The sequence below is a fragment of the Carettochelys insculpta genome, chromosome 3 (assembly GCF_033958435.1).
Source record: "Carettochelys insculpta isolate YL-2023 chromosome 3, ASM3395843v1, whole genome shotgun sequence".
Lineage (NCBI taxonomy): Eukaryota > Metazoa > Chordata > Testudines > Carettochelyidae > Carettochelys > Carettochelys insculpta.
Window position 1 is genome coordinate 25,989,396 of NC_134139.1, and position 26,393 is coordinate 26,015,788.

At 44.8% G+C, this 26,393-nt stretch overlaps 1 protein-coding gene across 2 annotated transcripts in view; it reads left to right on the forward strand.

Annotated features, from left to right (window-relative positions):
* The window catches only part of PPP4R3B (protein phosphatase 4 regulatory subunit 3B), a 73,306-nt gene that overhangs the window by 37,736 nt on the left and 9,177 nt on the right, over positions 1 to 26,393 (forward strand). Inside the window, exons 8-14 of one of the 2 annotated variants that reach the window (XM_074989489.1) lie at positions 5,157 to 5,306; positions 12,639 to 12,741; positions 14,849 to 14,890; positions 17,279 to 17,437; positions 19,688 to 19,857; positions 20,924 to 21,063; positions 22,472 to 22,656. In XM_074989489.1, coding sequence (XP_074845590.1) covers positions 5,157 to 5,306; positions 12,639 to 12,741; positions 14,849 to 14,890; positions 17,279 to 17,437; positions 19,688 to 19,857; positions 20,924 to 21,063; positions 22,472 to 22,656 — 949 coding nt within the window. The remainder of the gene's footprint in view (positions 1 to 5,156; positions 5,307 to 12,638; positions 12,742 to 14,848; positions 14,891 to 17,278; positions 17,438 to 19,687; positions 19,858 to 20,923; positions 21,064 to 22,471; positions 22,657 to 26,393) is intronic. The other variant, XM_074989490.1, reaches the window with a different exon arrangement.

Consider the following 26,393-nt stretch of genomic DNA (forward strand, 5'->3'; position numbering starts at 1 on the left):
ATGAAGACCAGGCACCACAGCCCCTCTCCTGAGAGAATTGCACTGCCTCTATCACCACAATCACCACCAGAGATTCGACGGGCAGCAACACCTTCAGCCTGCCACAGACGTCCTTCTCCTTTTCTTCGGAGCCCATCACAGGGATCTGCACGCTTTTCTCCAGCATCTAGCAGAGATCCCTACCAGTCTTCTCATAGAGGCTCTCCCTGCACGTTGGTATCATCTCGGAGGTCTCGTCATTCCAGGCACCACGCTTACATCCTTGGGTCATGGTCCAGGTCTCCATCGCCAGGCTCCTGTCCCTGTTGCTATGACCGCCATCATTATGTGGGGCGTCATCATAGGAGTTCGACGTCTTGCTATGGATCCCCGTCGACCACTCCTCAACGCCAAGGTGTTCTGCTCCCACCTGAGGGAACACCACAGCTGCCCCAATCAGAGGCTGGGTCTAAGGACACTGAACCCCACCTCGAAATTCCACAAAGACAATCACAGCAATACAGCCGGGATCCAGAGGAATTGGAGGAGAGATACCACAATGACACCTCCTCATCCTCGCCAGATGAGGCCGTGGTCCCTGGAGATATTTCTCCCCCAGATGACCTGAAACAGTTCCAGGAGCTGTTCAAATGGGTAGCTCAATCCCAAGATATTCAAGTGGCGGAGGTGCAGGAGAAACACCACAGACTCCTTAAAAACCTCAGGCCTCCATCTTCTTCTAAAATTGCTATTCCCTTGGACGATGCAATCATGGAGGCAGCCACTAATATATGGCAGACCCCAGCATCCGCTCCGCCTACCAACAAAAGGGCGGACAGAAAGTACTTCGTCCCTGCGAAAGGGATGGAATTTCTATTTAGTCATCCACAGCCAAACTCGCTGGTGGTTGAATCGTCCCAACACAGGTCCAAATCGGCCCAGTACAAATCTGGGGGATTGGACAAGGACATAAAAAAGTTGGATCTTCTGGGTAGAAAAGCCTACTCCTCCTCTACCCTATTGCTACGTATGGCCAACTATGCCGCTCATTTGTCAAATCACAATTTTGACAATTATTCCAAGCTTACTGCCCTCATGGACTTCCTTCCAGAGGAAAAAAGGCCAATTCTTAAGGCAATCGTGCAAGAGGGTTACGCGGCTTCTCAAGCAGGCGTGCAGATTGTACTCGATGTGGTGGATACAGCAGCCCGTGCCATGGCCACTGCAGTGGTAATGCGGAGAGAGTAATGGCTTCATACATCCAGCATTCCAAAGGAGTTGCAGGTCAAAATTGCAGACCTCCCCTTCGACAAAGTAAAATTGTTTGCTGAATCGACTGACTCAGTTCTACACTTGAGCAAAGATTCCAGAACGACGCTTCGGACCTTGGGGATATATACCCCACCGTTCAGAAGGAAGACATTTTATCCTCAACAACGCCGTTATGGTTACCAACAACAACGTGCCCAATTTCAACGGGGGTATGATCAAGGGCGTCATCAACAAACACATTATAAAGGCCCTAGGCGCCGGCCTCAGCAGGGCAGCGCCCCCGCAGGGCAAAGTGCGAGACAGCAAGTTTGACGGGTATGTCGAGGGCAGCGAAGCCAAGACTGTACCTCCAGTGCCAATCTCAGTACATGTTCCATCACCGACTCAAGCCATTCTACCCACAATGGGAAAGCATCACGTCGGACAAGTGGGTACTGGAGATTGTAAACACGGGATACACAATCCCCTTCCAGTCTTTACCTCCACCAAATCCTCCCACCGCACCCGTCCTCAGAGACCCCTCTCACCTACCAGAATTAAGGCGGGAGGTGGACCACCTCCTATTCATAGGGGCGGTGGAGAGGGTACCGGAACAGTTTCAAGGCAAAGGCTTCTACTCCAGGTATTTCCTGACAGAGAAGAAGACGGGGGTGGAGACCCATTTTGGATCTACGCACACTGAACCAGTACCTACGCAAACAACGCTTCAAAATGACTACAATGGCTTCAATAATCACGGCACTAGATCAGGGCGATTGGTTTGTGGCCCTCGACTTGCAGGACGCGTATTTTCATATTGCGATTCATCCAGCCCACAGGCGCTTCCTCCGGTTCCTTGTGGGTACAGATCATTTCCAGTAGAGAGTCCTCCCATTCGGACTCTCTTCAGCACCCAGAGTCTTCACCAAGACCTTAGCGGTGGTGTCGGCATACCTACACAGACGGAGTTTTCATTTTCCCATACCTGGACGATTGCCTGTTAAAGGGGACCTCCTGGGAGGAGGTACTATGGATGATACACATCACCACAAACACATTTACCTCACTGGGCCTCATCATCAATTTCTCAAAATCAAAGACCAACCCCACACAAAATATAGAGTTTATAGGGGCTCAGATAGACTCAGTCACGTCAAGGGTGTATTTACCCGAGGCACGTTTCCGTGCCATCGAATCTCTCGTACAACTACTAACATACAGCCCCACTGTTCCAGTTCTCACGTGCTTACAACTGTTGGGGCATATGGCAACCACCACGTTTGTGGTGCAAAACGCCAGGCTGCATATGCGAGGATTGCAGCATTGGTTGGCAACAGTATACAAACCCTCAATCCACAACGTCCACAAGAGAGTGTCACTTACAACAGAGGCACGAAGCTCGCTAACATGGTGGGGAAACCCCAGGAATCTCCTGACGGGTGCCCTTCTGCCAACCGCAAATCACGGCGTTCATTACAACAGATGCCTCCCACATGGGATGGGGGGCTCACATGGACGACAAAACCACTCAAGGATTATGGTCCCCCGCGGAGAGGACACTGCACATAAACATATTAGAGCTCGGGGCAGTGTTCAATGCATGCAGGCATTTTCTCAATTATCTGCACGGAAAAGTAGTCGGCGTGAATACCGACAACACCACCACCACCATGTTTTATATAAACCGACGGGGGAGCCAGGTCTCGTACGCTTTGTGCGGAGGCGGTCCAGCTCTGGAACTGGTGCACCACCAGCAATATAACCCTAAAGGCTTCATACCTACCGGGGATCCACAACGTCAAGGCAGACCAACTCAGCAGACACTTTGCGCCCACTCATGAGTGGCAGATCCGTCCAGATCTACTCCACCAAGTGTTCCATGGTTTTCCCAAAATCGACTTGTTCGCCACCCGAGAAAACAAGAGATGTCCCCAGTACTGCTCCAGAGCAGGCATGGGACAGGGGTCTTTGGGGGACGCCTTCATGATCCCATGGAAGGGCCCTCTACTTTATGCGTTCCCTCCCACGACACTTATACACAAGGTCTTGGAGAAGGCCAAAAGGGAGAGAGCACGCATGATACTCATAGTCCCAACATGGGACAGACAACAGTGGTTCCCGTTGCTCTTGCGCATGGCTCAACATCAGCCATTTCTCCTACCAACAGTACCGGACATTCTCTCTCAGGCTCAGGGGTCAATACTGCACCCCCACCCGAAGAGACGTCAGCTACAAGCATAGCTAATCCATGGCTAAGCGCCCTGGAGACTACATGCTCAGAGGGAGTACAACAAGTCCTTGAATGTAGTCGGAGAACTTCCACCAGAAAGACTTATCAGCACAAATGGTTGCATTTTTCCGAATGGTGTTCCTCCAGGCAACTAATACCCCAGGACGCCACCATACCTACGATTCTGGATTATTTGCTACAACTCAAACAAAATGGACTTTCGCTATCCTCTATAAAGGTGCATCTGGTGGCTATATCAGCATTTCGGCATGAAAAGGATGGATCAACCACATTTGCCCATCCTGTTGTCTCGTGTTTCCTAAAGGGGTTGGTGAACCTGTACCCCCCTCGGAAACCAATACCGCCGTCATGGAGTTTAGACCTAGTTCTGCACACCCTCTCGGGACCGCCCTTTGAACCATTGGCTACGGTCCCCCTTCGACTACTTACTATTAAGACGACTTTCCTCCTGGCAATCACGTCAGCTCGCAGAGTGAGCGAGCTCGCGGCCATAATGTCCACACCACCCTGCGCGATTTTCTCAAAAGAAGCGGTGGTCTTACGATTACACCCGGCCTTCGTTCCGAAGGTGTCTTCAGACTTTCACATCAATGAACCAATAGTGCTGCCCTCGTTCTGTCCTAAGCCCCACAACTCAAATGAAGAGGCACGGTTGCACTTACTTGATGTAAGAAGGGCACTGGCATTCTACATCGATAGAAATAAACATTTCCGGAAAACGGACAGACTCCTGGTGTCCATTGCATCCAGATCAAAAGGAGAAGCACTGTCTTCACAGAGGATTTCAAATCACATTGTGTCTTGCATAAGACTGTGTTACGAGATTCGCAAGACTCCTCTGCCAGTTCTGCCAAGAGCCCATTCTACTAGGGCAATGGCGGCGTCAACAGCCTTCTTCAAAGGCATCGTGCTGAGAGATATCTGCAGAGCGGCGACATGGTCTTCCTATGACACCTTCGCCAAGCACTACGCCATGCACAGGATGCTTGATGAGGATACACGCCTATCGACAGCAGTCCTTTCACGGGCAAGCTGTGCATAAATCGGGTACCCACCTCCTTTTTCGGGGGGGGGGTTACTGCTGGGTAGTCACTTACTGTGGAGCACCCACGGGGACCACTCGAAGAAGAAAGAGAAGTTACTCACCTGTAGTAACGATGGTTCTTCGAGATGTGCTCCCCGTGGGTGCTCCACTACCCACCTGTTCCTCCCCACTTCAGAGCTCTGCTTGTGTGTTTTTCAGGGGCATCCGGAGCGGTTGATCAGGAACTGGCGGGGACCGGATCGCGCACGTGACCGTAAGCACGCGAAGAGCCGATGCGCATCAGCGCATGCGCGACCCAACGGAGACTGCTGAAGATTTTCCGAGCTGCGGCGCCAGGGCGAGCCCGACACCTACTGTGGAGCACCCACAGGGACACATCTCGAAGAACCATCATTATTACAGGTGAGTAACTTCTCTTTTTTCTGCATTAGGCTCATTTTCGAGCAATTTTATTTTCAGTTCTACTTTACCATTTTAATACTCAAAATTCATATTTTGTACTAGCTTTGTTGTTTTTTCCCTTGGGAGTTTTCAATGGCAGCAGCTAGAAACCAAATAAAAATAAATTTAAAAATCTAGTAGTAATTGTATTACTGAAAATGTATATATAATTGATTTGCTTTGTTGCAGGATATCCTCCTCATCAATGTAGTTATTGAGCAAATGATCTGCGATACTGACCCTGAACTTGGTGGGGCTGTTCAGTTAATGGGGCTCTTACGTACTCTGATTGATCCAGAGAATATGTTGGCCACAGCTAATGTAAGAAAATGCAAAGGGGTAATGAAACTTTACTGTCTATGCACATTTAAAAAGGCTTTTTACTCTTTCTGACTGTCTTTTGGTGGAGGATAATAAAGGAATAGCATTTAGGCATTGTCCCATTTTACCTGATGTTTTTTGTCAGTTAGAAAATTTCCATAAAATTATTGGTAATGAAAGACACTGATCTATAATTACTATCTTTAACCCTAAGAACCATGTCTTTGTGTAAGAAGTTGTTAGAATCGGCAGTCTTCTCTACGAATGCATGGGTTTTGGACTAGTTTTAGTTGCTCTTGGCTGTGTGAACCAGATCAGAACATTTGATGTCTAATTCCTACAATGTAGTGCAGCTCCAACTTGATAGAGCCATTCACATACTAAAGAATGTGCTCATCCTGAGGTTGCATCTACACTAGGAAGTTCTTTCAAAAGATTTTTTCGAAAGAAGGGGGTTCTTTCAAAAGATCCCATGTAGCATCTGAACACACACAGTGTTCTTTCAAAGGTAAATCAGAAGAACACAGCACTCCTTTTGAAGTGCTCTTCCACTCCCGTTTCAGGAAGAGCATCTTCTTTCAAAAGAAAACATGTAGACGCTCCCCAGGCCCTTCTTTTGAAAGTGTAGTCCTCATGGTGCTGGACTCTTCAAACCCTAGTCCATTCTTTTGAAAGAGTAGGGGCTATCTGGCTGCCCTCCTTTGAAAGAGCAGATCACTCTCTTGATCCAGATTTTGGTGTGTGGATGCACTTGTTCAGAAGAGATCTTCCGGAAGGGCTTCTTTCGAAAGATCTCTGTAATGTAGACATAGCCTGATAGATTCACATGGACATTTGTATAATTCTGTTTATAGTGTTACAAATGAACAAAACACAGGAATCAGTGAAATTTGCTTTAAAACTTTTGCCCAGAGTTCTCATAATTCCATTTAATATGCATTACATTGAACCCAAACATTGCCTTGGATTACAAATGTTCTACAAAGTTTAGATTTCTGGGGTTTGAGTAAAATTGTACTTTGCTATGCTATGGTGAATAGCTGTTTTTTCTTAGAGAGAATTTAAATTATCATACATAAAGTATGATATGCCTGTATTAGTTGGTTTGGAATGAAAGTCACTTAAAAGCATTTAAAATATATCTAGTAACGTGTGTGCATGCAGCAATCCTTAAATGTTCTTTTTCAAGTCCTGTCCCTATGGGTGCTCCATGATAGATGTTGGGCTCACACAGCATGGAGATTTAGCAGCACTCAGTGGGGTTGCTCATGCCGCTAGGGATAACACACGCAGCCCCACTCTCTCTTCTGTTCTTTCATAGCCACCCTTGGCTGCAGACAGCTCAGCTCTCTCTTCAGACCTGCAGATAGAGAATATATAGTCTATAGTTACTAGTTCCTTGTTTCTATAACCATAGTTCTTTGTTTATAACACAGTTGTTTGTGTTACATACCGAGAGAGGGGTGGGGAGAGAGAGAGAGAGAACGAGCTTCTTTCTTCTTCGAGTGATTGCTCATGTGCATTCCAAGTTGGGGGTGTGCTGGCCCATGCCCAGTGCCAGAAGCTTTTTGCCCTAGCCAGTAGCCCTAGGTTCAGTGCAGTGCCCCCTGGAGTGGTGGCCGTATAATGGGCCATATATGCACCACCCAACCTGCCCCCTGCTCAGTTCCTTCTCACTGCGCTATTGGTTGCGGGAGTTCTCTCCCAACTTCTTGGTATTGCTGGTAGCCTTTACTTGTAAATTAGTTGATAGTCAGTGTAAACAATTTAGATTGTTGTCTTTTAATTGTAAATAGTTCTACTTAATGGTTAGTGAGCCAAGTTGGGACTCTAACCCCTCTCGGCACTTCGGTGCCTGGGGATATCTGGCTTCCCAGGTTTCAAAACCTGCTCAAAATCCGGCAAACTAATGCCCAAGAATGACCCGCATAAGACTTGTCTGAGCTGCCTCGGTGAGGCTCACTTCCAGGAACGCTGTTCTGTATGCAAGGTCTTCGAGCCTAGAACATTGAAAGACAGGGCCCAGCAACTGAAGGTATTGCTGATGGAGGCAGCCTTGCGTCCGGACATTTCCCGGTGGGAGCTCAGAGTGGCGTATTGTCAGTGCAGAGTGCTCTGGCACCATCGGAGAGCTCCCGACCCTGAGAGCAGGACTCGGTGCCTAGCGCTCCTCAGCACCCTAGGAGTCAATCCCTGGTGCCTTGCAAGAAAGAGAGGCAAGATTGGGGTCAGTCCCATGAGAGGGGAAGAAGGTGACAACTCTGAGGATCCACCAGATCACACCTTGATTGGGATCACAAAGTGTGGGCCTCGACTCCAGCGTAAGGCAGCAGCCCACACTCTCCAAGGCTGCCCTCGACTTTGGAGGCTTTCAGTGCCGCACAGGGCCTCTTACAAATAACACTGGCTGTGCCAACACCACACAGGGAATCCTCGTCGCCACCTCAGACACAGGAGCTAGAGCAGTCTGTAAGGTCACTGGCCCAGTTCCTGATGCCAATTCAACCCCCGCAGACAGTTACCTCCTTTGCTGCCCAGTATCACACGGTGCAAGGCACACAGGAGTCAGCAGGCACCAGCGGCCCCTCAGTGCCGTCATGGTCATCGGCGTCAGAATCGGGATCTTTTTACTTCAGCTTGGCTCAGAGTGGGAGTATGAGGTCGTCCCAGCGCAGTGGACATCGGCACTGGTCCCAGAGCCCCGCAGTGAGGGATTGGCAGGTGTCCCCACCCCAAGGTATCCCCCAATGGCTGTTTAGGACCCAGTGGGCGATCCATGAGACACAGGACAAGCTGTAGGACTCCCTCCTAGGGCTCTTGTCACTCCCCAGCTGCCAAGATCGGCATTGTTTGCATCGCTGGGGGCGCCTCCACAGAGCAGCAGGAGGTGCCCATAGAGCCTTTGGCACCAACATTGACACCGGCACTGGTGCACTTTGCACCGACCCAGATGTGGGCACTGCCCCTGCAGGCACCAGGACCTATAGTGCCGTTAGTGTTGGCACTGGCAGGGTCGGTCCATTCTAGGTGCTGAGCTATCCCACTTTGACAGCACTGCAGCAGACAACGCCATGCAGTGCCTTACCCCAGGCACTGAGCACAGCACTGCAGACCATGGTGCCGAGGACTCAAACAGAAGAGACTGAACCCTCTGGGTTGGTGGGCTCGGGGCTGTCGTCCTCATCATCCCCAAACAAGGCATTGGGTGCGTCCTCAACATCCCCTGTAATGGAGGATGGAAGGGCGCACCAGCAGTTACTTAGAAGGGTGGCACATAGCCTGTGGGTACAGGTAGAGGAGATAGGGATGAAATGGACTTGGTCACAGACATTTTCCAGCGTCTGGACCTACTAGAGTAGCCCTGCCCATTATTAAGACAATTGCCAACACAGCAAAGACAGTGTGGCAGACCCTGGCCTCAGCCCTGCCCACAGGGAGGAAGAATGAGTGCCGGTACTTTGTTCTGGCCCAGGGTAATGAACAGCTGTTCACCCAACCTCCTTGTGACTCCCTGGTGGTAGATGCAGCCAACAACAGGGAGAGGCAGGGATTTCAGGGCCCTTCTCCCAAAAACAAAGAGGCCAAACGACTGGACCTGTATGGTAGGAAAGGTTATTCTACTGGTGGCCTTCAGCTGAGGATAGCTAACCAGCAGACCCTGGAGAACTGATATGCATATAATACGGCCAGCTCCATGGGTCGCTTTGCGGAACTGGTCCCATCAGAAAGCAAGACTGAGTTTAATGCTATGGTGGAGGAGCAGAGACTCATATCCATAGTGGTGCTGCAGGTCGCACTAGATGCAGCAGATGTGGCCACCAGGGTCATGGCATCTGGTATAGCCATGCGACGGGGGCATGGCTACAAGTCTCGGGGCTCCCCTGTGAGGTGCAACAATCTATACAAGACCTTCCCTTTGAGGGGCCCTCCCTGTTTTCAGAGAAAATCGATAAGAGACTTCACAGTATGAAGGACTCCAGGGCCACTTTATGTTCACTGGGGCTACACACACTGGCGACCCAGAGAAGATGCTTTACCCTGAGACCCCAGTTCCAGCAATTTACACAACAATATTGGGACAGTAGCAGCAGAAAGGGCTGCCCCAATAGGAGATATCAGGGCCAACAGACCCAGGGCCAGTAATCAAAAAACCCGACCAGGGTCTAAACAACAGTTTTGATGGGGCGGTCGAGAGTGACACACCAGCCACCTTCTCAGTTCCAGCTCAGCTTTTATTTTAATCCCATCTGTTCCCTTTCTACAGTGCATGGTGCAACATAACGTCATACCAGTGTGTCTTCCGCATGGTAGAAAAGGGATATGCTATCCAGTGTTCTTCTTACCCGCCCCCCCTTCCACCCTCCCTCCCTGTCCCTCTTCAGGGACCCCTCTCATGAGACAATGCTCAGGCAGGAGGTAAAGTTCCTCCTACAAGGGGGGGCTATAGAGGAAGTTCCATGAAACTTCCAGGGAGAGAGGTTTTATTCCTATTATTTCCTAATCCCGAAAGCAAAAGGGGGATTGCAGCCAGTGCTGGACCTGCAAAATCTAAACAAATTTGTGAGAATGATAAGGTTTCTTATAATAACTCTGGGCCTCATGATCCTGATGCTGGAACGAGGGGACTGGTTTGCCACTCTCGACTTACAGGATGCATATTTCTGTATGGTAATCTATCCACCTCACAGGAGGTTCCTCCGGTTTGTGGTAGGGAAGTACCATTATGAGTTCACAGTCCTTCCGTTCAGCCTTTCCTCGGCCCCAAGGGTCTTCAATAAATGTATGGCAGTAGTGGCAGCCTTCCTGTGCAGACAGGGGGTGCACCTCTTTCCCTACCTGGATGACTGGCTGATCCAGGGTCAATTGCAGCACCACATAGAGCGATGTGTGCAGCTGATACAACAGACGTTGGACAAACTAGGCCTTGTAGTAAACGAGGCAAAGTCTGTGCTTGCCCCAACACAGGCCATGGAATTTGTGGACACCCGACTTGATGCGGGGCAAGCCAGGGCCTTCCTACTACAGAGCAGGGTTCAAGCCATGATGTCTTGCATCCTCGAACTAATCAGGTTCCCAGCCATAATGGCCAGGGGATGCCTCAGGCTGCTGGGTCACATGGCAGCATGCATGTTTGTGGTCCAGCATGCCAGGTTGCAAGTGCGCCCCTTCCACTTGTGGCTCGCCTCAGTATACAGGCCTGTTAAGGACAATATAGACAAGTTAGTGACAGTTCCCCCATGAGTGCTAGTGGAACTACACTGGTGGTTGGATGCTTGGTCAGTATGCATGGGAGTGCCCTTCAATCCCCCGCAACCCTCCCTCTTCCTAGTCACAGATGCCTCAGACTTGTGCTGTGGAGTGCACTTGTGGGACCGCCAGACCCAGGCCCTATGGAGCAACAACGATGCTCAGCGCCACATAAACATGCAGGAGCTCAGAGCTGTTTGGCTGGCATGTGTGGTGTTTCAGAGCAACCTAAAGGGGCAGTGTGTCACAGTCAGCACGGACAACGCCACAGTGATGTATTACATAAACAAACAAGGGGGCACACACTCTTCCCCCATCTCAAGTCCTTGGCGCTCTGGGACTTCTTCATCCGGCACCAGATTCTCCCGAAAGCGTTCTACCTACCGGGGGCTCACAACTCCCTAGCGGACTGTCTCAGCAGATCCTTCGTGGACCATGAATGGTCACTACACACGGAAGTGCTGAATTTAATTTTCCAGAAGTGGGTATGTCCCCAGGTAGACCTCTTTGCCACCCATCTCAACACAAAGCTCCTGACATACTGCTCTTACCAAAACCGAAGCCCAGGTTCTTGGGCAGGTGCATTCAGCATTCACTGGTCAGGCCCTCTGCTGTATGCCTTCCCTCTGATACCACTCATGCACTGAACACTACTCAAAATTCGGCCACACTGAGCATCGGTCATCCTGGTGGCTCCAACTTGGGCTTGACAACACTGGTACTCAACCCTCTTGGAGATGTCTGTCTGCGATGCAATGGGACTTCCATCACACCCAGACCTGCTAACACAAGAGGAGGGGAGACTGCAACACCCCAGTCTCCAGGTGCTATACCTTACAGCATGGAAGCTCCATGGCTGAGAGCAGTTGAGCTTTCCTGCTCCGAACCTGTCAGGGAAGCATTGTTAAACAGCAGGAAAAGGTTTGCTGCTTTGGGCAGCCCAGAGGGGACTATCCCCAGGGCAAGCCCCAATACCAAGTATTCTAGACTACTAGCTGTCCTTGAGCCAGGAAGGGCTGTCACTATCCTCTCTGAAAGTGCATTTAGTAGCCATTTCTGCCTTTCACCCAGGACATGGGATGTCATCTGTCTTCTCGGACCCTGTGGTGAAAAGGTTCATGAAGGAGATGGAAAGGGTCAAACTGCATTTCCAGCCCCCCTGCCGGTGTGGGACCTTAATTTGGTATTGTCTAAACTTATGGTGTCCACCTTTGAACTCCTCGCCACCTGCTCCCTTTTATTCCTCAGTTACAAGACAGCATTCTTGGCCATTACCTCAGCCAGGAGTGTGTCATAACTCAGGGCTCTGATGGTGGACCCGCTTTATATGGTATTCTCCAAGGATAAGGTCAGGCTGAGACCCCACCTGGCATTCCTGCTGAACATGGTCTCGCCCCTGCACGTTAACCAAGGCATCACCCTACTGGTGTTCTATCCAAAGCCTCAGGCCTCCCCTAGGGAGCAGAGCTTACATACCTTGGATGTTCAGAGAGCACTGGCCTTCTATATGGACAGGACCAGACCCTTTTGAAAGTCTGAACAGTTTGTTGCAGTGGCAGATAGGATAAAGGGGCTCCCAGTCTCCTCTCAGTGGATCTCCTCCTGGATAGTGGCCTGTATCAGGGAGCGCTACGGGCGGGCGGGGGGTCCTCCCTCCCCTGATCAGAGTGCATTCTACTAGGGCATAGGCATCCTTTATGGCATACTTGTTCAGGGTCCCTATGCAGGATATCTCCAGGGTGAGGGATAGCTCAGTGGCTCGAGCATTGGCCTGCTAAACCTGGAGTTGTGAGCTCAATCCTTGAGGGGGCTATTGAGGGATTGGAGCAAATAGATGTCAGGGATGGTGCTTGGTCCTGCTAAGAGGGCAGGGGACTGAACTAGATGACCTCCCAAGGTCCCTTCCAGTTCTAGGAGATGTGTATCTCCAATTATTTAGTTATTTTATTTTTATTTACAAACATGTACCAAATTGAATTCTCAAGGCTATGGATGTCAGCTTCTGCTTTGCCAGTGCTGTATTTTACATAAATGTTGTTAGTCCTCACTAGCAAGGACACTAAATTCACATCAGTGTTTAATAAGTAAATATGTTTGTTTCAGAAAACAGAGAAAAGTGAATTTCTCAATTTCTTCTACAACCATTGTATGCATGTTCTCACTGCACCACTCTTGGCTAATACTTCAGAAGACAAATGTGAAAAAGGTAGGTATTAAAATTTTGAATTGACTTCCCATCTTGCTATATTTGTAAAGTAGTCATCCAGGCTTAGGTTCTGAAATGTTGTTACATTGTGGTCCCCTTTGAACAATACAAATTACTGCATAACCCTGAGGGGGACACTGAAGCCTGAGCCAGCCTGTACCTCCAAGGTGGTGGCCAAAGCCCCAGGGCTTCAGCCTCATTCAAGGGGGCCTGTAACCTGAGTTCCAATACCCAGGGCTGAAGCCCATGGGTTTTGGTCCCAGACAATGTTCCTGCATTTTTTCTCCTCGAGCATGTGGAATGAATTTTCCATATATGCACCAATATGGAGGTGATGTGTGGCAGGAGTGGAGACCAGGGGTTTAGGGTGTGGGAGGGGTGCTCATGACAGGCACAGAAGGTTGGGGTGCAGTGGGTGAAGGCTTTGGGTGGGACTCTGGGATACAGACTGCCCCACAACTGTAGCAGGGAGAGGGGACTTCCCTAGTCCTCTGTCTCCATAGCAGCTCCAGGTTTGGCACTGGGGAGGAAGTCCTCCCTGGGGCACTTTTGAGCATCTTCACAGATCTTGAGTCTGCTGCATGGCCACTCAGCTGAGAGTAATCTTAAGTCCCAGGCCTCAGGAAATCTAAACCAGTCCTATTTAAAATGGAGTTGAACTCTACTGTAGGGTCCTGGCCCAAAGTTTGAGAACTGCTGATCTAGGCATATATCACATCACTGATTTGTGGTATGAGAGCAGAATGTTCTTTCTAGACGCTATTGTTGCCTCTAAGATAAGAATAGGCTGGTGCACTAGAATTTTATTAAAACAGTACAGACTAACACGGCTACCTCTGTTACTGTTCAAAATTTTATTGGTTCAGGAATTCCTCCAAAAGTGTTCAACGAGTTACTGTTATGAGTGTTGGTAATATATCTTCATGCTTTTGTGCGCAGCAGCTTTGGGAGCCTGGACAGGGCTTACTAGGTGACAGAACAATGGAAATGTAGTCCATGACAAGTCTGAATTGTTACACATTTATTAACTTTTTGTCAACCTTTAACGCAGACTAAAGCATTACTCTATAATTCCTGCTCAAACTGCGTGTCCATGTTAACTCCCAGTATACACATTTATAAAACATTCAGTATTTGGCATATTTGTTGGCTGCTGATGTAAAACTGCAGTGCATAATTTCAGCAGTTGGTAGCAACAGACAGTTGGGTTTTTTTTAATTACTTTAGAAATATTTACATGCAGCTGCAAATATGTTAAATTTCAATTGTTTCAGAGCTTTTACAGATTGCTTTGTCACTTATCAAGAACACAGGGTCTCAGGGCTTGGCCATCTGCAAGGTACTAACTCTGGAGATGAGTGTTCATTTTGAAATTTCCAGTGATGCAGAAATGCTGGAAGTCATAGTTAAGTATCTTTTGTAAGTAAGACCATGTGGAGCTCTTTTTTTTTTTTTTTTTTTTGTCCTTTTTCTGTTGGTTTAAAACAGAAAAGTATTTGAATTCTTCAAGACGCACAAAATATAGCCAAAATAATAATCAGCACTCTCTAGCTCTAACATACTTTACAAAGATAGATGTGTCCTTGTAACACTTTCGTGAGAGATGTGATTCTTAGGACCCCATTTTAATAGAAGGGGAATCTAAATAAGAGTTACTTTTAAAATATGTTTTGGGACTGTCTGTTGTTTCACTTAAAATGGCTAGTGTTTGTCTAATGAGGATTGTGTTAGCTGGCTAATTGGAAAATATTAAAAAGGGAATTTTTATGTCTTTTCTTCTGTGTGTTTTATAAATGAGGGATCATAATTACATCTTTTTAGTGGAAATATCAATTTAGATGTCTTGACTTAAGATTAACACTATTCCTAAATATTCAGTTAAGTGTAACCAGCACTCAGTTGTTTTTTTTAAGGTTTTGTCATTAGAACACATAACATAGAAATTTTGACATATATACTTATTGTTGTTGTACTTTTATATAACTGAAATTGAAATTGTGCCATCAGCTGATTGAGTCTAATAATGAAACTGATTATTTATCTGTGTTATTAAATAGGAACTTTACAGTGTTTTGAAAATCTGTATTAACACTTATTTTTATATCAGATGCAGTAGTTGGGTCCAACAAGAGTAACACTATTTGTCCTGGTAAGTGGTGGTCTTTTTATATTTTGAAATTTATTTTGTTAGAGTAGGTTTTTTCAGCATATATCTGATAAAACTTTATTTTACATCCTTTTCCTAAGTTAAATTTGTTTTAAACCCCTTTGTTGTTGTCAGTTACGGGTTCTACTTCCTCCTATCCAGCAGAGAGACAAAGAGCTTTCATTTTACTTTGCTTGGGTCTGTCTTACAGAATTGTATTGAACAGAAAATGTTTTTGTATAAAGGAAAAAGCTGCTGGAAACTTAAATGTGTGTTGGCTGAAATTTGCATTAGGGAAGACACATGTATAAGGCCATGAAATTGGATTCTTTCTTGAGTTAGACTTTTTAGTTGTCTTGACCTTAAGGAAAACATTGCTACTACAGGAGGTACTTCTAGAACATAAGAATGGTCATACTGAATTAGACCAGTTGTTGACCTAGTCCAGTATCCTGTCTTCCAACTGAAGGATCTGGCTCCAGCCACTGAGGGAATGAACAGAACAGGAAAATTTATTGAGTGCCTGGTCTCCCGTTGCTTAGTCCTAGCTTCTGGCAGCCATAGTTTAGTGAGCTCTGGATCATGGGTTTCCTAACCATCTTGGTTACTAGCCAGTGGTGGACCTATTCTCTATGTACTTACATCATTCTTTTTTGAACCCGCTTATACTTTTGAACTTTTTTGCATCCCTGGCAAGAAGTTCCACCGATGACTGTGTGTTGTGTGAATACATACTTCCTCAAATTTGACTTAAGCCTGCTGCCTCTTAATATCATTGTCTACCCCTGGTTTTTATGTTGTGGGAAGGGATAAATAACACTTCACTTTCTCAACACCACTCATGATTTTATAAGAGGCCTGACATATTCACAACTCAGTCATTTCATTTATAATTTCTCATGTGGAAAGCTGTTGTATACCTCTAATAATTTTTTCTCCTCTTTGTATCTATTCCAGTTCTGATTTTAGAGGTGTGGGAGGACCATAGATTTATGTAGTGTTGTATTTTCTTTTTGTCAGTCCTTTTCCAAATAGCTCCTAAAATTGTTAGGTTTTTCAGTTACCACTGCACATTGAGCAGATGTTTTCAAAGAATTGCCACAATGACTCCAAGAACTCTTTTTTCAGTGAAAACAGCTAATGTAGCCCCCACCATTTTTATATATAGTTTGGATTACCTTTTCCATTGTGCATTACTTTTTACTTTTAGTATTGAATTTAATTTGTATTGAATTTAATTTGCCTTCTTGTTGTTCAGTCATCCAGTTTTGTGACATTTCTTTCATCTTTACAGTTTTGGACTTAACTTCCTATGATCTCCAAATTTTAACCACCTCGTTAAATCACACTAGACCCCTGACTGGCATTCTTCTTTGGCAGACACTTCATTCAGCTATCCTTACCAGCAAACACTGCTGATTATCGGAACAGCCTATCTGTCCAAAGTTATTGGCTGGCCACTGAAAAAGCTAGACCAGGCCCATAGTGGATTTTCTTTGTGCTCTGACACAGATGCTTACAGTGCTTAAGTTTTGTTAATAAAATGATCCATGACATCATGTAGCAGCTCAAATAATGCCAGTTAGAATTAATCTTGGAGCTAGTAATCAGACTCCTAGAAAAAAAATTAGAGGTAAGTGGACAGTCTTTAGGGTTGTAGAAGAAAGTTGTTAAGGGTACACCAGATTTGCAAGTGTGTAATTCTAACGTCTTGGAAAACCACTTTAAGACTGTCTTCAGAGACACCTGTCTCTCCTCTTCCTTCAACCCCACATTTTCACCTCTTTTTCTGATCTCTGCGGGCTATTCATCTAGTTCAACAAAGCTAAATCTGAGCTTTTATTCCGCTTGGAAGTCCTACTTTCTCTGCCCCAATTAGAATTTGGAAATGGCTAGATATTAATTAGATGCATCTGCTCCTTCTAATGGCATTTGTTAGAAGTCTGAAAGTTATCAACTAGATAACTTTCCATCTAAGATGTTCTTTGGAAGTCCCAGTTAGTTCTCGTACAACAGTTAACTCCCCTTGCTTCCTCCATAGCCTCCTTTGTTGTTTTCCCCCTCTCTGTTCATAAAGGCTCCATTTTGGATTTAGTCTGTTTATAATTTCCGTTTTTGTATTTCTCATTGATGTATACCTCCAAATGTCCATTCACAGTGTCTGTTCTCCATAGCCAAAGATGTCAAGAAGCTTTGTAGTCTCCACGTACTGACAGAGAGAAAGCATAACCTAGGCATATAGGTTGGTATAAGAAGCTCGTAAAACAGATTAGCAATTAGTGCGTATACAAATGTTAATATGGTGAAACTGCTTTCTCATAAGCTGCAGATGCATAAAAAAGTTTTGTGTGGCTTTTTTATGTGCGTGATTTCATTTTGTTTTTCTTTTAGATAATTATCAAACGGCACAGCTGCTTGCCTTAATTTTGGAGCTGCTCACCTTTTGTGTGGAACACCATACATATCATATCAAGAATTATATTATGAACAAAGATTTACTAAGAAGAGTATTGGTCTTGATGAATTCAAAACACACATTTTTGGCATTGTGTGAGTAGTAGATTGTAGTGTAATTTACTTTGTTTTAAGGATTGCCTGGTTCTGTGTAGCACTGAAATACTACTTCGTGCCCAAAATCTGTTGGATCCAATGCCTTGTATTAATTTGCAAGTGTGTAAGTATATTTTTTTTAATTCAGTGAGCCACCAAAGCTGAATTTGTGTTGTCATGTAATTTAGATCCAAAACATGACACAACTTTCAAATTTACAGAAACACATAGGTAGAAGGCTTAAGGGACCATAGTCTTCTATTTCACCAGCAAAAGCAAGAAATCATTTGTATAGTGTAAGTCCATATGATACTGCTCAGTGCTCAAAAGGAAGGTGAAAACTCCTAATGTTCCCTGTCAATATTCCATGTATGTGGAACGAAAGGAGAGGTTGGCAATTCTCCCTCATGTGGGACTGGATCATTTTGGAATTGGGGTGTAAGAATAAACTATGATTAAGATATCTAGTCTCCCCTGACCTATAATACCACTATATTACCATAGAAGCCAACGCTGTTGGTAGGCAATTATTTAGTGTATTCGTAAAATAACGTATTGATGTCAATACTGCAGCTATATGAAGTTGTAAAGACTTTGTTTAGTAGAATGAATTAATTTGCAGTGAATGCAAAAAGACCAGTGCTGCAGATCTCCATGAAATTTGTCCCATCCATTTCACAAAATATTGGAGCTCACAAGCCGATCAGAAAAATGTAACGAGCGATAATACTGTGGTCATGGTGTCAGTCTATTACTGTGTATTTTGATCTCTTTATGCTTGTGAGCCACCAGACCTCCTAAGTCTCAAGACAACCTGAAAATATAATGTGCAGAATTGATGGAATCTGTAATAAAATTTAAATAGCCTCTTATTGTTTTTAGTTGTAATTTACACCTCAGTGTCCTCTAAAGAGCCCAGTATGTAGTGAAAGTGTGGGTAGTGCGCCAGACAATGTTGACCTCCCGTGATCCAGCAAATTCTCTCATCTGGCATCGATCAAGGACTGAGGGTGCCAGATTAGAGCAGCTCAACCTGTACTCACTTTGTGAACTATCATAGTCTCTCTTCGTCAGCTAACAAAGATAGCACAAAAGCTGTCAGGAGATCTAGAAGAAAAAATTGAATGTTTTCAAAGGTTGATTATAAAACATCAAAAGGAGTATGCATTTGAGCCGTCACAAATAGGAAATATAGATGAAATACCAATGACATTTGGTCTTCCCAGCAGTAGAATGGTATCTGGAACTGGTGAAGCAAATTTTGAATTACATACATATCTCATAGAACTGGAAGGGACCTCAGGAGGTCATCAAGTCCAGTCACGTGCCCTCTTGGCAGGATGAATCACCCTCCCTGACAGATACTTCTAAATCTATTTGCTCTGACCCCTAAATGGCTTCCTCAGGGATTGAGCTCATAACTCTGGCTTTACAAGGCCAATGCTCAAACCACTGAGCTTTCTCTCCCCCTAAAACCACTAGACATGAAAAAAAAATCCTTTTTTACAGTAGTTTAATCATGCCAGTGGATCAAAACTCCTTCCCTTTGTTGTTGTTAAAGAAAATCCTTTCCTAAAAACATTAAATTTTCCTCCAAATTTTAAAATACAGCAAGGTTAGTCTGCCAGTCTCAGCCAATGCGAGCTGCGGAAAGCAGTGTGGGCTGAGGGATGTGTTGGCTGCCTCCATTTGACTAGGAGTGGTGAATTGCCAACACTGGGATTTGAAGGATACTATGCTTGCTGATGCTTTAGGTACACATAAAGCCAAGGTTTATCAACCTGTTGATAAGCCTACTATTGGTGCTATTCTGTGAACAATAGTATAAGGAGTGACCTAACATGCTTTGTGCTTCTCAAAGCTAGACAGCAGAAGGGGCACATCAATGGCCAGTAAAATCTATATATGAAATGGACTAATGCTTTTTGCTGCTTCATATAAGCAAGAAGATAATGGAACCAAAGTTGTGTTTGGTTTGTGCACAACAAAAAGTTGGAAGGAAAAAATATTTGTCAGATAGGAAAAAAGACTAACCAATTGATATTTATTTTGAAACTTTCAAAAAAGTGTTTTAAAAAGTGCAAACAAAAAAGTATTGGAAGGAACTTTTGCAGTGCCCTTTTAATAAATGTTGGTTTGGGGGCAGATCTCCAACTGGAATACATTTTAGGTTTTCTGTTGATTTCATTCAGAGCAGAATGGGGATTGTACCATTAGCAAAGGTTTTCTAAAATTTGCTTTACACTGTAGGTGCTCTTCGCTTTATGAGGAGGATAATTGGTCTGAAAGATGAATTTTATAACCGTTATATCACAAAAGGGAACCTGTTTGAGCCAGTCATAAATGCTCTTTTGGATAATGGAACAAGATACAATCTGCTGAACTCAGCTATAATTGAACTGTTTGAATTCATCAGAGTGGTAAGTTTAAGCAAGTTTTATGAAAACACTAAATTTTAGGCATGTAACATCTGTATTGAAAACAAAATGCAAAATCTATTAAAAATTTCATACTAAGTAACATAGTAACTAAAATTAAGCTTAGGTATTACAATATTCAGGTATAAAAGTGGGGTTCTTTGTATCTTGCTTGACTGTTCTTTTTTTCCATAACTTCAGGGGATCTGGCCAAGAAACTGGGGGGAACTTGGTAACATTCTCCTCTTGAAATCCACGTGTAAAAACTTACAGATGTATGTGTTGCGTGGAGCAATGTTTATTTTAAGCCTTTTACTTCTACCCAGTGCCTTGTGGGGAAAGGTATGAGGAAACAGCATCAATGGCATCAGGACAACCAAGCCATTTGGGCAGCTTGGGGAAGAAAGAAATGATATTTGGTATGGGTTCTTGGAGACCCATAGGGTTGGTGTCAGGTGAATCCTTAGTTTCTTCTTGAGGAGAAGACTGTTTTCTACCTATAGCTGTTCTTCTTTCCCACAAGAAAAGAGAATGTTAGGGGGTTTCAATTCATCCAAACCTGAGCATTTTTGCCCCCCCCCTCCCCCCCCGTTTATCCACTTTAGTATGAAAAGAAATGATCAGGTGCCTAAAGTGGGATTCATTGGCGACTTACTGAGAAGTAATTGTTCCACATTAACTGTGTTACTATTTGGCCCATATAAAGTGGATGTTAAAACTTGGATACTTATATGAATGTTGATATATTTTTTTTTCCAAACATAAACAATCACAGAAGCTCATTTAATATCACAGGTAAAATAAGACAGCAAGTGAGAATAAGGAATAGATAAATTCAGGCATTCCTTTTCCCTTACATTGAGATCAGACTTAATAGACATGTACATTTAAATTTTTCTGTGAAGAGAAACCAAGTAATTTTCTCATCTCTCATTTACAACAATATTTTGCATTTTGGGAAAATGAGTAGAGTAACTTCTTTTAAAGCTAAAAGTCCTTATTGCAAGTTTCTGATCTTACATATCTTACTATTGTATTGAAAAGTTAATATCGTTTTGTGCTTATGCAGGAAGATATCAAGTCACTTACTGCACATATAGTTGAAAATTTTTACAAGGCACTTGAATCTATTGAGTATGTTCAGACATTCAAGGGGCTGAAGACTAAATATGAACAAGAAAAAGACAGACAAAATCAGAAATTGAACAGGTACTGTATTATTTGCACATCTTGAGAAGCAGACTTTGTCAGTATGATAAAGTATTTTAATAGAATCTCTGGGGATTTTTTTTACAGAGTATTCCCCAGAGAAGTTAATTGTTTTGTGTATAGTTGCTTTTTGTGTTCTCTGTTCACTAATTAAATAAAATGATAATCTAACTAGTAGATCTCATCAACTTGAAAAGTGAATTTGTGGCTGAGGGTGGAAGGAATATTTTCTGTGAGAAAACTTCTTAAAATGAGCTGTCAAAGAAACTAGACTATGGCCATGTCTACCCTATTACTTATGTCAGGAAAAATTTATATCACTCAGGGAGTGATTAAAACCCCACACCCTGAGCGAAATAAATTTCAGTATAAGTGGGAGGCTGCACAGTGCAATGTTGATGAGAGCTCTCTTCTATCTGCATAGAGCAGCTACGTGAGACAGGTATTGGAGGGGTGGTAGCCGTGTTAGTCTGTATCTGCAAAAAAAGAGGAGAAGACCTGTGGCACCTTTTTGACTAACAGATATCAGATGCTTATGCTCCAATATGAAGTGGGTGCTTGCCCATGAAAGCTTACATGCCAACAAATGTTAGTCAGTAAGGTGCTACAAGACTTTGCATTGTTTTTACATGAGTCATTTTACAACAGTACAGCTGAATTGGTACAGCCTAAGCCACAGTTCGACTGTTTATGGGGCATGCTGCAACATGAATCTGTGTGCTAATACCTTCCTGACATATTTGAAATGAAATGTAACCCTCCACTTATGCCAAAATTAGAGTTTACTAGAACCCTTGAGTAGGTTCCTCTGTGAAATCATAACTATTAACTTTGTCACACCAGGTTTACTTCTTGGACACTTGGATCCTAAGTGTCCCAGTAAGACTGTACAGTAACAAGCCTGATCTAAACTGCCTTAATTAACCCACTAAGACTAGGTCTGTACTACCACGGAAGATTGACCTGCTCAGGGTTGATCTTCTGGTATTTTGTTTCATGCATATGCAAAATGGTGCTTTCTGGGGCCAAAGTTGACCCTGGATCTCCTTACGAGCTATGAGGACTAACAGGGGTTGGTGGGAGAAAAGCTCCCATTGACCCTTCATACAGACAGACATTGAAGTCAATACGGATAAGTTGACTTTAGATACCTAATTGGCGTAGCTACAATTGCCTGTTGGTAGTCGACATCTATGTTGTAATATAGTCATAGCCTAAGTTCATTTTATGGCATCAAGAAATTATTTCCAGAAAGAACTTGTACAGTGTTTGAGTATTTTATTTCATAACAAGCTATATTTTTTGGGCTGTTTCTATATCCATGCTGTGTCAACCATTAATAGGTTCTTTGTTAGATTTTATGTAAACCAGTAACAAACCTTGAATAATTTGTGGTGGTTTCTTACAGCGTCCCATCCATATTGCGTAGCAACAGATTTCGCAGAGATGCAAGAGCCTTAGAGGAGGATGAAGAAATGTGGTTCAATGAAGATGAAGAAGAAGAAGGTGAAGCTGTTGTTCCTCCAATAGAGAAATCAAAACAAGAGGATGACTTTCCAGATAGTTATGAAAAATTTATGGAAACTAAAAAAGGTAATTTATTTATCATTTCTGTTCTGCAGTACAAAACTATTACATATCATACATCTTGGCCACGTGTACACTAGCCCAAAACTTGGAAATGGCCATGCAAATGGGCATTTCGAAGTTTACTAATGAAGCACTGAAATACATATTCAGCACCTCGTTAGAATGCTGGCAGCCGTGACACTTTGAAATTGACACGACTTGCTGCCGCGTAGCTCGTCCAGATGGGGCTCCTTTTCAAAAGGACCCCAGGAACTTTGAAATCCCCTTATTCCTATCTGCTGAACATAAATTAGATCTAATTGCTATTACTGAGACCTGGTGCAATGATTTGTACTATTGGAATGTAAGAATCAATGGGTAGAAGCTAATTTGGAAGACTCAAATGGGAAGGGGGAGTGGTACTTCCAGTTCCTTTACACTCCACCCCTGCTCTCCGTCCCTTTTCAGGTACCCTTCTCGCAAGAGTCCACTTGTGCAGGATGTTCAGGAACAGTTGCAGTTGGGGGACAGTGGAAGAAGTTCCACTCGAATGCTGGAACAGGGGTTCTGTTCCCGGTATCTCCTAATCCTGAAGGCCCAGAATGGTCTCTGTCCCATAATGGACCTGAGAGACCTCAGCAGATACCTAAGGAAGCTCAAGTTTCACATAGTCTCCTTAGTCTCCATCATTCCTGCTCTGGATCTGGGAGATGGATATGCCACCTTTGACCTAAAGGACACACACATCCATGTGGTGACCTTTACACCTCAGACATTTCCTTCAGTCTGCAGTGTGGCCTGCTCATTACTAGTTTACTGTCCTCCTCCTTGGCCTGGCTATGGGGCCAATGGTGTTTACAGTAGCTGCGTCTACACGTGCACGCTACTTCGAAGTAGCGGCAGTAACTTCGAAATAGCGCCCGTCACGTCTACACGTGTTGGGCGCTATTTCGAAGTTGAAATCGACGTTAGGCGGCGAGACGTCGAAGTCGCTAACCCCATGAGGGGATGGGAATAGCGCCCTACTTCGACGTTCAACATCGAAGTAGGGACGTGTAGACGATCCGCGTCCCGCAACATCGAAATAGCGGGGTCCTCCATGGCGGCCATCAGCTGGGGGGTTGAGAGATACTCTCTCTCCAGCCCTTGCGGGGCTCTGTGGTCACCGTGGGCAGCAGCCCTTAGCCCAGGGCTTCTGGCTGCTGCTGCTGCAGCTGGGGGTCCGTGCTGCATATACAGGGTCTGCAACTAGTTGTTGGCTCTGTGTATCTTGCACTGTTTAATGAAAGTGTGTCTGGGAGGGGCCCTTTAAGGGAGCGACTTGCTGTTGAGTCCGCCCCGTGACCCTGTCTGCAGCTGTGCCTGGCTCCCTTATTTCGATGTGTGCTACTTTGGCATGTAGACGTTCCCTCGCTGTGCCTATTTCGATGTTGGGCTGAGCAACGTCGAAGTTGAACATCGACGTTGCCAGCCCTGGAGGACGTGTAGACGTTATTCATCGAAATAGCCTATTTCGATGTCGCAACATCGAAATAAGCTATTTCGAAGTTGGGTGCACGTGTAGACGTAGCCAAAGTGAATAGTGATAGTGTAGCCTACCTCCACCACCAGGATGTCCAGATTTACCCATACATCAATGACTGGCTGGTTGGGGCAACGCCAGGGCCTAGATCCAATGTGACATAGTTGTCTTCCTAGATACCTTGGGGCTGCTAGTCAATGACAAAAAGTCCAAATTAGTACCCTTTCAAAGGATGGAGTTCATTGGTACAGTGCTTGACTCCATTTGACCTGTACAATGGTGTTCCTGCCCCTAGACAGATTCCAAGCCCTGTCAAGCCTCATAGCAGAGATATCCCAAAATGAAACCTTCTAAAGAATTGCACAATTGCCGAAAAGGAGACCTGGATTCCTCAAAAAGGGGCTATCATCTTCTGTTAGCTTCCAGTCAGCATCTTGGAAGGCCATGAGCCCTTGCGTGATCTGGATCATAAGCTGCAGTACCCTCTTACTCCACTCTTTCCTCACCAAGATACCTCATCCTCGCTCATGGTTTTCTTTTTCAAGCTTTTTTGAGAGCAAATCAGACCAAATGTTAGTAGCCATTACATTCCACCACTCCCGCCACAGGCACCCCTTTTCTTTTCAGGGACCCTTCTCATGAGTGTTTCCTATTTCACGAGTTCCAGATCCTCCTGCTGGAGGTGATCATACTAGTAGTTTCCCATCTTGCGTCACGAAAGGGTTCTGTTTTAGGTACTACTTCGTACCAAAGAAAAAGAAGAGGATGGCGACTACTCCTGGAGCTCATGACTCTAAACACATCCATTCTATCTGAGAGGTTCAGAATGATAATCCTAACAACAATCATACTATCAGTTTAGATCCAGGGACAGGCTTGTGACCCTTGACATTTAGGATGTGTATTTTCATATAGCAGTGCATCTAGCACATATGCAGTGATCATTGTAAGTATTGACTTTTTGGCCTTTCAACTGCGTCAAGAGCTTTTATAAAGGTCCGCTGTCACTGCAGCTCATCTGCATCAAATGGGAATAGTCGTCTTCCCATCTGGGCATGTGGCTTCTCAAGGGTCATTTGTTCCCCATGCTACATTCAGCAACCAGAAAGGACCTGGCCCGCTACCTTTTTCTGGGACTATTACCCCTACCTCCCCCCCCCCCAGTGGATTTTGGGACATCTCTGTAATAACCTGCCTAATATCTTATTAATCTGTTCTTCCTGAAGTTGGAGTTTGCAGAGTGGTTAAGGAGTCACCAAGTATATAGATACAACCTGCTGATAAGGTGATTGACACAGGTAGCCTTTGTTTCATAAAATATACTATGTCTACACTAGCACCGCCCTTTCGAAAGGGGGATGCTAATGAGGCGCTGCAGTGAACATGCAACACCTCATTAGCATAATGGCTGCTGTGGCACTTCAAAAGTGCAGCTTTCAATTGTGCACATTTTGTCCACATGGGGTCCTTTACAAAAGGACCCTGCACATGTTGAAATCCCCTTATTCCTATTTAGTTATAGAAATAAGGGGATTTTGAAGCGTGAGGGGTCCTTTTGAAAAGGACCCTGTGTAGACGAGCTGCATGTGATCAAAAGCATCACTTTTGAAGTGCCACGGCTGCCATTATGCTAATGACGTGCTGCATATTCATTGCAGTGCCTCATTAGCATATCCCAGAGTGTCTCATATCATCCCCCTTTCAAAAGAGGCTGTGTCTACGCTAGCACCCCCATGTGCCAGAGTAATTAATCATACTAAAAGTAACAGAGAGATAGCTGTGTTAGTCTCTATACTATCAAAACAAAACACCAGGCCAGTACCACTTTAAAGACTTAACAAAACAATGTATTGGGTGGTGAGCTTTCGTGGGACAGACCCACTTCTTCATACCATAGTCAGACCAGTCTAACAGACCAGTTTGTTCTGGTATGGCTATGGTCTGAAGAAGTGGGTCTGTACCATGAAAGCTCATCACCTCATACGTTATTTTGTTAGTCTTTAAAGTGCTACTTGTCTGGGTTTTTTTTGTTGTTGTTGTTTTAATCATACTATAGTGTAGTCTAAAGGTAGAAATCAGACACACATCTCTTATTGCAAATTAGACATTCAGATCACATTAGCAGACAGCTGAAATTGTTGTAAGCAAAGCACTTTGCTTCAAAGGGGCAGTTTGTAATAGCAGTTCTTAAATTTTATCGTAGAATCATGGAACTGGAAGGGACCTCGAGAGGTCAACA